The sequence below is a fragment of the Carex rostrata genome, chromosome 5 (genome assembly GCF_964058835.1).
Source record: "Carex rostrata chromosome 5, lpCarRost1.2, whole genome shotgun sequence".
NCBI lineage: Eukaryota > Viridiplantae > Streptophyta > Magnoliopsida > Poales > Cyperaceae > Carex > Carex rostrata.
In genome coordinates, this window is record NC_135922.1 from 7338720 (window position 1) to 7351261 (window position 12542).

Genomic DNA, 12542 nt, shown 5'->3' on the forward strand with positions numbered 1-12542 from the left:
AGAAGGGTTCCGATTGGAGTTCTGGCGCCCGCGCGTTTTAACCCAAAATTTCAGCGGGCAAAAAAAAAAAAAAAAAAAAAAAAACTTTCAGCGACCGGTTTTTGGCGCCGGTCGCTAATACCGGTCGCTGATACAGTTGGTCGCCGGAATTTGAGTGAAAAACTTTATTTTTGGAGAAAAATGAGCATCAGCGACCGGCGTCACCACCGGTCGCTGATACCGGTCGCTGAAGCTCCGTTTTGCTGTAGTGTATACAGGCCCAAAACATCAACAATAATCTTCACAACTAAGACTATTTGCGTTTTCAATTAAGGTTCCAGTTTTAGAGATGACCGGATTACTGAATGACTAGCTTACTAAATGTCTTAATCACAAGATCACTGAATAACTGAAATGGGCTTTGTTCCTTTTTTATTACAAAAAAAAGAAACAATTTATATACTTGTATACCCAGGAAATACGGGGGTGACTTTCTCGCTGGAAATAACTCCCAAGTTTTATTTTCCAGATAATAATACAAATTGATTATAACATACCGGCATAAAATCAACCAGACATTACAATAATAATACCTTTAAACATATAAGCATATAATATAAAATAATTTTATAATAAAATGCTACTGAAACACACTTCTCACCAATGTAGTTTAAAAAATGCTCCAAGGACTCATTCAGCTTGCAGTCATAATGCTTTGAATAGAGGATCACTTAATTTCACCGAGGGCCTGACAACACTGAAGCTGAAAAGGGAGTTGACTGATCCAGTACGCCAGGTATATTTACAATCATTGGAATTGAAGAAACAAAATTATAATCCAATGATGTTTCAACCTCCATCGCTCCCTCTAAAACCTTAACCACTATTAACATTGAAGGCCTTCGGATACTATCCCATTGCAAGCACCACATTGCAAGCTCCATCACATTCACAATTTCTTTCTTGTATAGTTCAACATCACCAAGATTATTGTCAATCAAATCTGATAATCCATTGGTCTTAGATTTTTCTTCTAACAATTTAATCAGATGGTGATTCTCTTCGGTCTGGGAATCATCAAGGTTTCTTCTTCCACATAGAATCTCCATTACCACCACACCAAAACTGTAAACATCAACCTTCTCAGTGACCATTGCTGTTAGCCATTCAGGTGCTAAATATCCAGGAGTGCCCCGCATTTTAGTCATTACTCTGCTAATGTCCTTATCAATAAGCTTGGCTAACCCAAAGTCCGAAACTTTAGCATTAAATTTTTCATCTAAAAGAATATTTTCTGGCTTGATATCGAAATGCACAATTTTTTGCGTACAATCCTCATGAAGATAACGTAAACCCTTGGCTATGTCAGTTATAATTTTGATCCTGGTGGGCCAATCTAAAGAAACTCTCTCATCTCTGCAGTAGATCCACTGATCCAACGACCCATTACACATATACTCATAAACTAAAAGCCTATTCAACTTGTCCGCACAGAAACCGATCATCCTTACCAGATTGATGTGATGGATACTACCAATAGTTTCGACCTCTGCCAAGAAATCCTTATTTCCATGTCCAACATTGTCCAAACGTTTAACTGCTATTCTCCTATCACCCCACCTTCCTTCAAACACAGTACCGAATCCACCTTTTCCGAGTATTTTGAAAAAGTTTTCAGTGGCCGCTCGTAGCTCTTCCAAAGTGAACCTGGTTGGCATCCCTGGTAATTGATCGATGATATCTTCATCTTGTTCTTCTTCACGTCTTCTAAAGCACACTATGTAAAAAATAACTAAGGTGAGCATAAAGAGCAGAGCTCCAAATGTGAAACCCAAGATTGCTCCTAGACCAACTTTGGAACTATGATGTGGTGGAGGGGTTGAAGGTGGTGAAGGGGCAACTTGTACCTTTATATATGCAGTGAATTGGTCATCAGGTTGAATATGGAGGGAAAAAACCTCTGGTAGTGTCAAACACCTACCATTAGTTGACTGAAACAGAGCAGCTTTACATTTGCAATCTCCAAGACATGCCTTTTTGCAAGTCTCCTCATCAATTGTGTCAAATGCAACATTGTCAATAGTATTGAAATAGGAAACGATGGGAAGGTTTAATAGATGGTGATTGTTTACATCGTGACAAGTTATATTATTAACTGCATTGCAACCAAGCTCCGCCTGCTGGTTATCAATTGGCTTGAAATAATTTTCCAAGGTTTTTGCAGGGCAAGTGCATTGTCCATTATTGCAAATACCATAGTGCCCACAGACTGTTGGGTAATCACATTCATCCATATCGAGCAAATCAGCCACCATTTTCCATCTAGAATATTCATCATAGTCATAAAGTCTTAAGTGTCCATCAGACTCTAATCTAATGTACTGTATTGATTTAGCAAGTGGCATTTCAGGAATAATTATGCCCATATCAGTATTTGATAACGTGGAGAACATAGTTAGGTTGCCATCCATGAACTTTATAAAAATAAACTTGTCCCCTGTTCTATTTAATCTTCCATAGTCGTATTTTGTATAAATTAAATTATTATGGTAGTACATCAGTGGGGGATCCGAAACAACAAATCCATACAAACCATCTACATGGAGGGTGAGATAAAACTGGCCTTCAGCCAAATCAGTGTTAGAGGAACTGGCAATGATCCTCATGCCTCCTGCCAGAGTTTGCCCCATTACTAAACAATCAGTTGGGTGGTCAAAAGATTGCCAGATTGTGGAATTATTTATATCGAAGAGCACTAGATTACCAACTTCTGTGATGTTAATACCAGCCACAGATCGATTCATCACATTAGTGGACCAAACTAGACTACCATCACTATCACGGAGGATTAGACCATCTTTCGATGTCAGCTCAAGTGTGGCATTTTCACTGACAGGGTGGGCTCGATTTGCTGACCAGATGACTTGTGAAAGGTAATAGTACGAATTCATATAATAATCTGTTTGTACGATGTATATGGAGAGAAAAAAACTCTTACAGGGGTCGAAGCAGTGAAACCCAGTAGCAAATGACAACCCATGAGTTACGTTTAGCCGGAGGAGGAGGGGACTAGTTTCACCATAATAGAAAGTATTGTTCTGAGAAGGTGAGTTGGTCCATAATACTGGAGCACTTGCAGTGGGATAGTTATAAAGTTGTGGATTAACAAAGAAAGGGAAGCACAAGAGAAGTGCAACGAGAGCAAGGGAAGGAGTAAAAGCCATTTGTGGTAGCATTATTAGTTTGGTTCTGTAGCAATAGAGATGGTATTGCCCATATCTAATTCCACAACTTCTATTGCTATTTTTGACCATTCAATTCCACAACCTGATAATTGCCGTTTTGGACCGTTCTATTGATACTTTTTATTTTTTATTTTTTTAAGGCCATGTTCATTGCTATTAATGAGGCAATTGTATGTCGATAGCCATAGCCATTTGACTCATTAATTATCCGATTGATTGATTATATCAATTGTAAGAAAATTGGCCTTCTTAATTCGGATACTAATTAAGAGATTTTCCAATACCTTCTCCAATTCTCTGTTCTTATTCAGTTACAATTTTATTTTAAAATAAATTACAAATATAAAGGATGACATGACAAATCAATGTTTAAGTGGCTCTTTTGACTCTAAAATTAACTATCATAAAATCATATTATAAATTAGTTAAGAAACTTTGCCGATTTTTTTATTTATATCCAAAAATTAAATTAAATTTCAAAAACTAACCGAACCGGCTGTCAAATTTTAAATCTACCCAAACCGGTTAACCGTTAACCGGACCAAATTTCCGGTTAACGGTTAACCGGACCCTTTGAAATGGTTCGGTTAACCGTTAACCGGACCCAAACCATGGGTCCGGTTAACGGTTAACCGGATTCGTTGGTTCGCTCAACCGTTAACCGAACCCAAATTTTTTTTTTTTTTTTTTTACTTTTTTTTAAAACAGAAAATTTAAAAATTTTTTTTTTCTATGGAAAATATACATGAAAATTCGTATTTAGATTTATCAAATTTACACCAAAAATTTTTGTAAATCAAATATGAAATTTAAAATTATAGAAAAATACACATACACATACACATACACATATACATATACATATACATATACATAAATAATATACGGTTACCAATTTTTTTTTTTTTTTTTACTTTTTTTTAAAACATAAAATTTTAAATTTTTTATTTTTCTATTGAAAATATACATGAAAATTCGTATTTAGATTTATCAAATTTACACCAAAAATTTTTGTAAATCAAATATGAAATTTAAAATTATAGAAAAATACACATACACATACACATATACATATACATATACATAAATAATATACGATTACCAATTTTTTTTTTTTTTACTTTTTTTTAAAACAGAAAATTTTAAATTTTTTTATTTTTCTATTGAAAATATACATGAAAATTCGTATTTAGATTTATTAAATTTTTCCCTTTTAATTTTTTTTTAAAAAAGTAAAAAAAAAAAAAATTGGTAACCGTATATTATTTATGTATATGTATATGTATATGTGTATGTGTATGTGTATGTGTATTTTTCTATAATTTTAAATTTCATATTTGATTTACAAAAAATTTTGGTGTAAATTTGATAAATCTAAATACGAATTTTCATGTCTATTTTTAATAGAAAAATAAAAAAATTTAAAATTTTCTGTTTTAAAAAAAAGTAAAAAAAAAAAAAAAATGGTAACCGTATATTATTTATGTATATGTATATGTATATGTATATGTGTATGTGTATGTGTATGTGTATGTGTATTTTTCTATAATTTTAAATTTCATATTTGATTTACAAAAATTTTTGGTGTAAATTTGATAAATCTAAATACGAATTTTCATGTATATTTTCAATAGAAAAAAAAAATTAAAAATTTTCTGTTTTAAAAAAAAGTAAAAAAAGTAAAAAAAGTAAAAAAAATAAAATAAAATAAAATAAAATTTGGGTTCGGTTAACGGTTCAGCGAACCAACGAATCCGGTTAACCGTTAACCGGACCCATGGTTTGGGTCCGGTTAACGGTTAACCGGTTTGGGTAGATTTAAAATTTGACAGCCGGTTCGGTTAGTTTTTGAAATTTAATTTAATTTTTGGATATAAATAAAAAAATCGGGAAACTTTGAATTGACATTTAATTGACTATAGATCAACAAATATTGACTTCTCATTCTTAATTTAAATTAATTGAATAAAGCTTAATTTTAGTGACTTAATCTTCACATTCTTGTGAATAATTCAAGTGCCTCTAAATTATGAATTGAGGTTGTTTGATTTTATTTTTTATTTTATCAGAATATATGGAAAAAATATTCGCTACTGTTGTTTTTTAATGAGAATGTAGAATTTTAGAGAAATTACTTAATTCAAAAAATTATAATCAATTTTAGATCTCTCCGAAATTCAACTGGAGGGTTAATTTCCAGATTTTCTTGTTCGTTGATTGTTTGAAAAAAGACTTAGTCAATGTAGAAAACAGAGACCAGTAGTTTAAATGAGAATAATAGTTTAAATAAAGACTATCAACAGTGGCTGTTGCCTTGGAAATATTTCTTGAATAATTTAGATTATATTAAACAGTCGTTGTTGCCTTGCTAAAAGGTAATGAGGATGTGACTACAATGGAATGTTTTTTCAATGTCAAATGTCATGTCATAGAGCACAATATTAATTGCTGTTGAAATTAATTTCATTAGTACTACTATGCATGCATAATGCATGTATATTTGATAAATACAATTCTTCTTGATAGTTCTTTACCAGTAAATGCAACTTCAAATTGGTTGTTGATATTGTTAGTTATTAATTATAGCAAATTCGGACAAATATGTTCTTAACAATTGTATGTATATTCTTAACAAATGTATAGCACTAAATGTCTTGGAATAATTTGTCACATCAAAATGTGACAAATAGGCAGTTCAATTTTAACTTATCAAACCTTCAATTTTACCCAACAATATGACTCATGTATCCATCTCAAAAATAAGAAAGAAAAAATGTTCCCCTTGAACTCTCATTTCCTTAGTTCTAGAAAATGTTTACTTTATTTATGTATCTGATAGAATATTACTGATTAAACAACATAAAATTCAACAAAATAAAAAAAAAAATGGAAATTGACATAGTGTTGGGTGGATCATGAGTTTTTCACAGCACACAAACCTATTTAATTATCGTTCATTAACAGTAATACAGAGTGCATGCATGCACAATTAATAGTATGATGCCTAATATATATTCTGTTGTAGATATACATTTTGAATTTTTGATATACAAATGATCAATAAAATTGACATGAATATTTATGTTATCATCTAGGTTAATTTCCAACCATTGCTATCGGTACAAGTTGATAACTTCAGGGACTAAAATGTTAAATTTGAAAAATAAAGATCCAAATGATAAAATAATGACATTTTAAGGACTATTTCTGTAATTTACTCATTTGTAATACAAATCTGCAAAACAGTGCCAAATTCAATTATGCCAACAGAAAATATAAACACCTCATCACCGCCCAGCCATCATATCATAATATTAGTTTGCTTTGTTTGATACGTAGGTAAATTGGGCCAAATTTATGGGCGCAAAATAGAACCCATAATTCTGTTTGCTCTTTGATGGGTTTTTCTAGACATTTACAGAACACTTGCTGTAATCTTGTCAATTGACATCTGGCAAGTTTTTCTCTGCTATCTAATATATTTTGGAATTTAATTTATTTCTAATGACTATGGGCCTTTTTATATTTTATTGATCTCTTGAGGTAAATTGTTACTCGTTCATAGTTTATTCATGAATGTACCATGACTGTACGTAGACCAATTGAGATGATTGTTAAGATATTGATGTATTGAGTGATGTAAGGAAAAAAATTCTGAGAATGTCACGTTTGCCCTTTCACATCTTAATTTCATTACTTATAGTTAGTTATTGATTTTTTTTTAACCTGCAGAGCTGCCTTTCTCTTTCAGCAATAAGAAAAATATTTTGAACCTTATGAAAAAATTATAATAGAAACATGATTCAGCAATAAGAAAAATAATAGTGGAAATATATTTCGGAAAAGAAATTAGGTGCAAGTACAATTTTATAATATTTTGAACCTTATGTCTAGTTTTGTATTTAATTAGGTAGGTTTAATTTTTTTTTTATTTGATTGAAGGTAAAGTTAAATAGGCCTAAAATTAAGCAAAAAAGACAAAGGAGGAGTAAATTGATAGTTTAACTTGGACCGGAATAAAGTTAAACTTATGTCATCTTATGCCGACCTAACTATTCCGAGGTTGTTAGTCTAAGTAAGAACTAAATCCCTTATTCCTCAATATAGTCCTCATGTAAACATAAACAAGGTAGAAACGTTAAGTACATCTATTTGCTTAAATTAAAAAAAAAATACTACAACTCAAAGAACAATACAGCATTATCTTATTTTGATGGCTTTTATATTTTAGTTTGATAACAATTAAAAAATTATAAATTAATGTCTCAAAATTATAAACATTAGTGATGTTTTTCTTTTCTAAAATCTTAATAGTTGTAGAAATAAATTACTATGAAGCAATCTCATTTTTTTTCTTAATTTGTTCCTAAAGGAAATAACTTAAAATATAACATATTATAAATTTTATGTAATATATTATATAGTAGCATAAATTATATCTTTCCACGGAGGTATTAAATCCCATTTTGATAAAACACTGGTAATTAGCTCCCATAGTTTTGCATTTTTTTTTTCTTTGAGAATTAAAACATATGTTTGGAAGAGAGATGACACTTATGCCACTATATATAATAAGCTCACGGTTCATTAGATATTAAGTGTTAATACATTACCGCACAACACGCTGGAAAATCAATAGTGTTATGAAGTTCTTTTAAACAAAATTAAGATTCAGTAGTGTTAGTTGGGTCTAGTTTTTGTGCACTGGAAATTCGGCTTCCATAATTTTTGATCCAATTTAATCCAAGCCCACAGTTCATGATCAGCCCGGAACAGTTTGCCTCTAAGTCGATCAGACATGCTGCCCCGCTCTCTTCGGCATTGGAATCCTCTGGTCAACGTCGATTTTGAAAAGAAGAAGACATTTTGTCCTCAAGGATTTCATATGGGGTAGTCCACCAGCCATACAACTCAAAAAAATTACTGCTATGTATACATTATATTCTTAGAGAAGAAAATCGGAGGCCCACCTACTTGTTCATTGGACGCGAATAGACCAATTTGTTTTCTCTGATTTTACATATCTGTTAATTTTTGACATAACAAATTAAATGATTTTATAAGTAGCTCAATTTATAGGTTTTCATGCTTCTTAATTTAAACAAAAGAAACATGTATAATAGTCACCTTGTAAATTGTTGATCAATCCCATCTACGAGTTTTCAACCAAAAGTGAAACAGGAAGAGTACAAGGAGCATTTATCCATTTAAAACTAAAATGGAGAGAAAATCTAATCAATTTCCAGGATATGTATATGTTTGACCCATAAGTAGTTAACCCAAAAAAATATTGACGTCATTTTTTTGTTTTTTGCTTTTTCCAAGATGAAGCGCATATAACCATATGCGAAATTTGACGTTTTGAGATGTTTAATTTACTTATCTTAATATCATTGTTGACTTTGATTGCCGTGATGAAGAGAATGTAATCTTTCGCATATAAGATGCGATAATTTCTTTTAAAAGGTACGGTTAAATACATCATTGGTTTTGTATTGTTTTATTTTTATCTTTATTTTTAAAGTCCAAACAGTTAATTTGGATCACTCAACAAGATCTTCATATTAAAATGTATTTGGAGACCAAATTTTATATTGTTAAATTTTGTTACTATTTTTTTAGATGGGTACAAAATGACTTTTTCAGATGGTCCAGAATAATACAATAATAGTGATGTCACTATTTAAAATAATAGTAAAAAAATTAAAAAAATTAAAAAAATATAAAACGTCTTCTCCAGACACATTTTAATATGAATATGATGTTGAACAGTTCGGATCGACTATTCCTCCTTTAAAAATTGTATGATACAGTGTTTTCACATGAAAAAAACATAGTTGTAAGATGTCCAGGATGACTAAGATGGAGAAGATGGCTTTATTATTTTCCATTCTTATTTCAATTTTCAAAGGACGTTGTCAGTACAGTCCGATCTGTTTCATAATCCATGCTCTCTGCTTTAATATTTGTGCGTGCTTACATTAAGTTTTGTGTGCACCGATCTTAAAGCGGATCTGACTGTCCTGCAGTCTAAGAAGCTCAAATGGAAGTATGTTGCCCATAGATGTTATTGATAAGCTGTAAATGGCAATAGTGGCTCCATCAATATTGCACGAGTAGTTACTGATATTCCACTTAAAAAGTATGCTGATTTAGTTATTGTATGAATGTTTTAATTGTTCTTGTAATATCCTATTTTATCACAAAATTGTCCTTGAGGATGACTTTTATGTCCTTTTTTATTATGTTAATTTATTTTCTGTTGGGAATTATATATATTGTGATGTATGCTTGTAATTATGTTATGACAAAATTGTTCTTCAACTATTCAACTCAGATATGTCTTCCTTTTATATTTTGAAAATTTGCCCTATCATTGTTCAACTCGGATATGTTTTCCTATTTTATTTTTATGACGAAATTGCCCTTCATTTAACTCTGTCTTCTATACATGTGTCATGTGTCAATTGGATAGAGTATGTACATTGCATGATTAAATTTTACTGGTACATAACACAGGTTAATTTCCAACAGCATGCCTATGCTTATGCATCAACTCCAGTTGCATTTTTAATTAGTGTACTTACAAAAGGGTTGTGCTTTTCAATAGCATACTTATGCTTATACATCAATACCAGATGCATTTTTGAATTAGTGTACTTACAAAAGGGTAGTTCAGTAGTTGCATTTTTATTTTTATTTATTTTTTATTAAACACAAAGCTAGCGCTGTTGCAACATAAAACATAATCAGGCCTATGGCACTAGACAGTAAAAGAATTAGACTTATGTTCATGCTCGAAATCATGCCAGTAACATATTCATGGTCATGTACGTGCCAGAAACAACATAGAATACTGGAACGATTAGGATAAATATATCAAAACATAAGAGTTCAACTACTGAATTCCTGCAATCTGACTATCAAAGTATGCTCAAGTTTCTTCTTTGTTAAGATTTTATATATATTTTTTTAATTTATGAACTCTGCCTAGAATGTTCTCAACTCTGTTTGTAAATTTACCATGTATCTTACAACTGACTGAGAACGCAAAGTTGGACCTAACCTCTTTGAATTGAATTATTTGAATTCATATCACCAACATAAAGCATCACATTACATGGTGCGAAATTCATACTACAAGCAAGTATTATATCCACATATAGCATACAGTTTCAAGAAACTTAATACTAATTTACAATTTTTGCAATATCTTAGCAATTAATTACATACAGTTTGATTCAGTAGTGCTTCTGGATTGCTGACGACTTATTTCATATTCTGCAAACAATACTTGCATCCACGCTTCTAAAATTATCTGCTAAAGAAAAGATAAACAAGAGAAAATGTCATTTATAATTTCACCAATTTCGCAGGACATGGATACAAAAGCTCAGACCTGATGAGAGAAAGAGAGAGATTCTAGGGCACCGAAGAATATGGTAACCAGCCTAGAGGTAGCGGGTGTGACCGTAACAGAGCCAGATCTGTTAAGGGAGGCATTTAAAGATCATCTCAAAAACACAATCGCGATGGCAGGATCAATTCTCAAATTGAATATAGGTGTGCTTTACCCTATTGTGGAATGTGACCTGATTCATTTACAAAGCGTTTTTTCTGAGGCAGAGGTGTATAAGGAGGTTTGTCAACTGGGAAATAACAAGGCAGTAAGGCCAGATGGCATACCGCATGAGTTCATTAAAACCTATTGGAACTTCTTGAAGGCAGACATTATGTGTATCTTTGGTGAGTTTTATGCACATCATGCAAGCCTAGATTCATTAAATAAAGCCAATATGGTAATGATCCCAAAAAAAAAAAAATCCAAGTCTGATGACAGGTTATAGACCGATTAGGATAATAAATATTGTACCTAAGCTGATTACTAAAGTATAGCAAATAGGTTAGAGATCATGGCGTTCCTCCTTTGCCGATGCCGATGATGCTATTTTTGTGAACACAGTGTCAACAACGGCTTGTTGAATGAAGAACAACGCCTTCGCATCTCGCTTCGTTGTTTCTGTTGGTGTGGGATCTGTGGCTGTATCCACAGATCCCACACCAACAGAAACAGGGAAGTGAAATGCACTATTTTTGTGAACACCGTCTCCACCAATTCCCACAGACCTTGCGACCTGAGCAAAGTTTGTATCTTGATGCTCTAGAACTCGTAGTTGTCTCCCTTGAAGAGCAGAATCGACGGATTCGAAACGCTCATGTTCTCTGCCATGGTCGGATCTGCCATGATCTCTAACCTTTGGCTTTGATACCAATTTGTTGGAATTATGGAAGAGTAAACAGAGAAGAAGATTTGCAAGGAAAATGACTTGTACTATTTTTTTTTTTTTTTCTCTACCTGATTACAAGATTTCAGAATTTAAAGCATTGCAACATCTAAATTTAGAACCAACTACTACTACAGACAGCTATATTTAGAAACCCACTAATCCCAACATAATGCTGCTGTAACACGTCTAAACAGAGAACATTCTGCCTAAATTTAACAACCAGATTACAACTAATTCTTAACAAAAATAGACCTACAACTAAAACGTAACTTCTAGAAACTGCAGCTCTTATGTGCCTTGCTGACTTGGCTGCTGACTTGGATTACATTCAACAAAAAGCTCTTACAAGGTGGGAAGCAGTAAAACCCAGTAGCAAATGATATGCCATAACCTTTAGAGTTCAGCCGGAGGAGGGAATGGACAATTTCACAACCGTCAAAAGTAAAGTTGTATGTAAGAGATGGTGAGTTGGCCCATGATATTTGTGTGCTTGCAGTGGGATTGAAATAAGGTTGTGGATTAACATAGAAAGAAAACCACCCGAGAAGTGCAATGAAGGCAATGTTAGATGTGAAAGCCATTTGAGCTGGCATTATTGGTTTCTTCTGAAGCAATAGAAATGGAATTGCCCTTATCCAATTCCATTACCTTTTAGAACGTTCAATTCCTCATTACCTTTTAGACCGTTCAATTCCACAATATTATAATTGACCTTTTGGACCATTCTATTGATATTTTTTTTAATTTTTTTAAAGATTGGTGGCTATCTCTATTACTATTAATTAGAAATTATAAGACGATAGCAATGGTCACTTGAGTCATTAATCATCCGATTGATTGATTATCTGTATTATAAAAAAACTGCCCTCCATGTTTGGATACTATGCAAAACATCAAGCAAATCAAGGCTTCCATATATCGCATTCTCCATTTCTCTTTTCTTATCCAGTGACAATTTTATTTCAAAATAATAATTAAAAATATAAGGGTTGACACCACAAATCAAAATTTAATTGGTGCTTCTGATTCT

The 12542-nt window shown here is 32.1% G+C and overlaps 1 protein-coding gene across 1 annotated transcript; it reads right to left on the reverse strand.

The window, feature by feature from the left end:
* Positions 1 to 553: 553 nt before the first annotated feature.
* On the reverse strand, positions 554 to 3203 carry LOC144553784 (G-type lectin S-receptor-like serine/threonine-protein kinase SD2-5). Its single transcript, XM_078301980.1, has one exon. It carries the CDS (start codon positions 3201 to 3203, stop codon positions 717 to 719), a length of 2487 nt encoding a protein of 828 aa, XP_078158106.1. The 3' UTR covers positions 554 to 716.
* Between the last annotated feature and the right edge of the window lie 9339 nt (positions 3204 to 12542).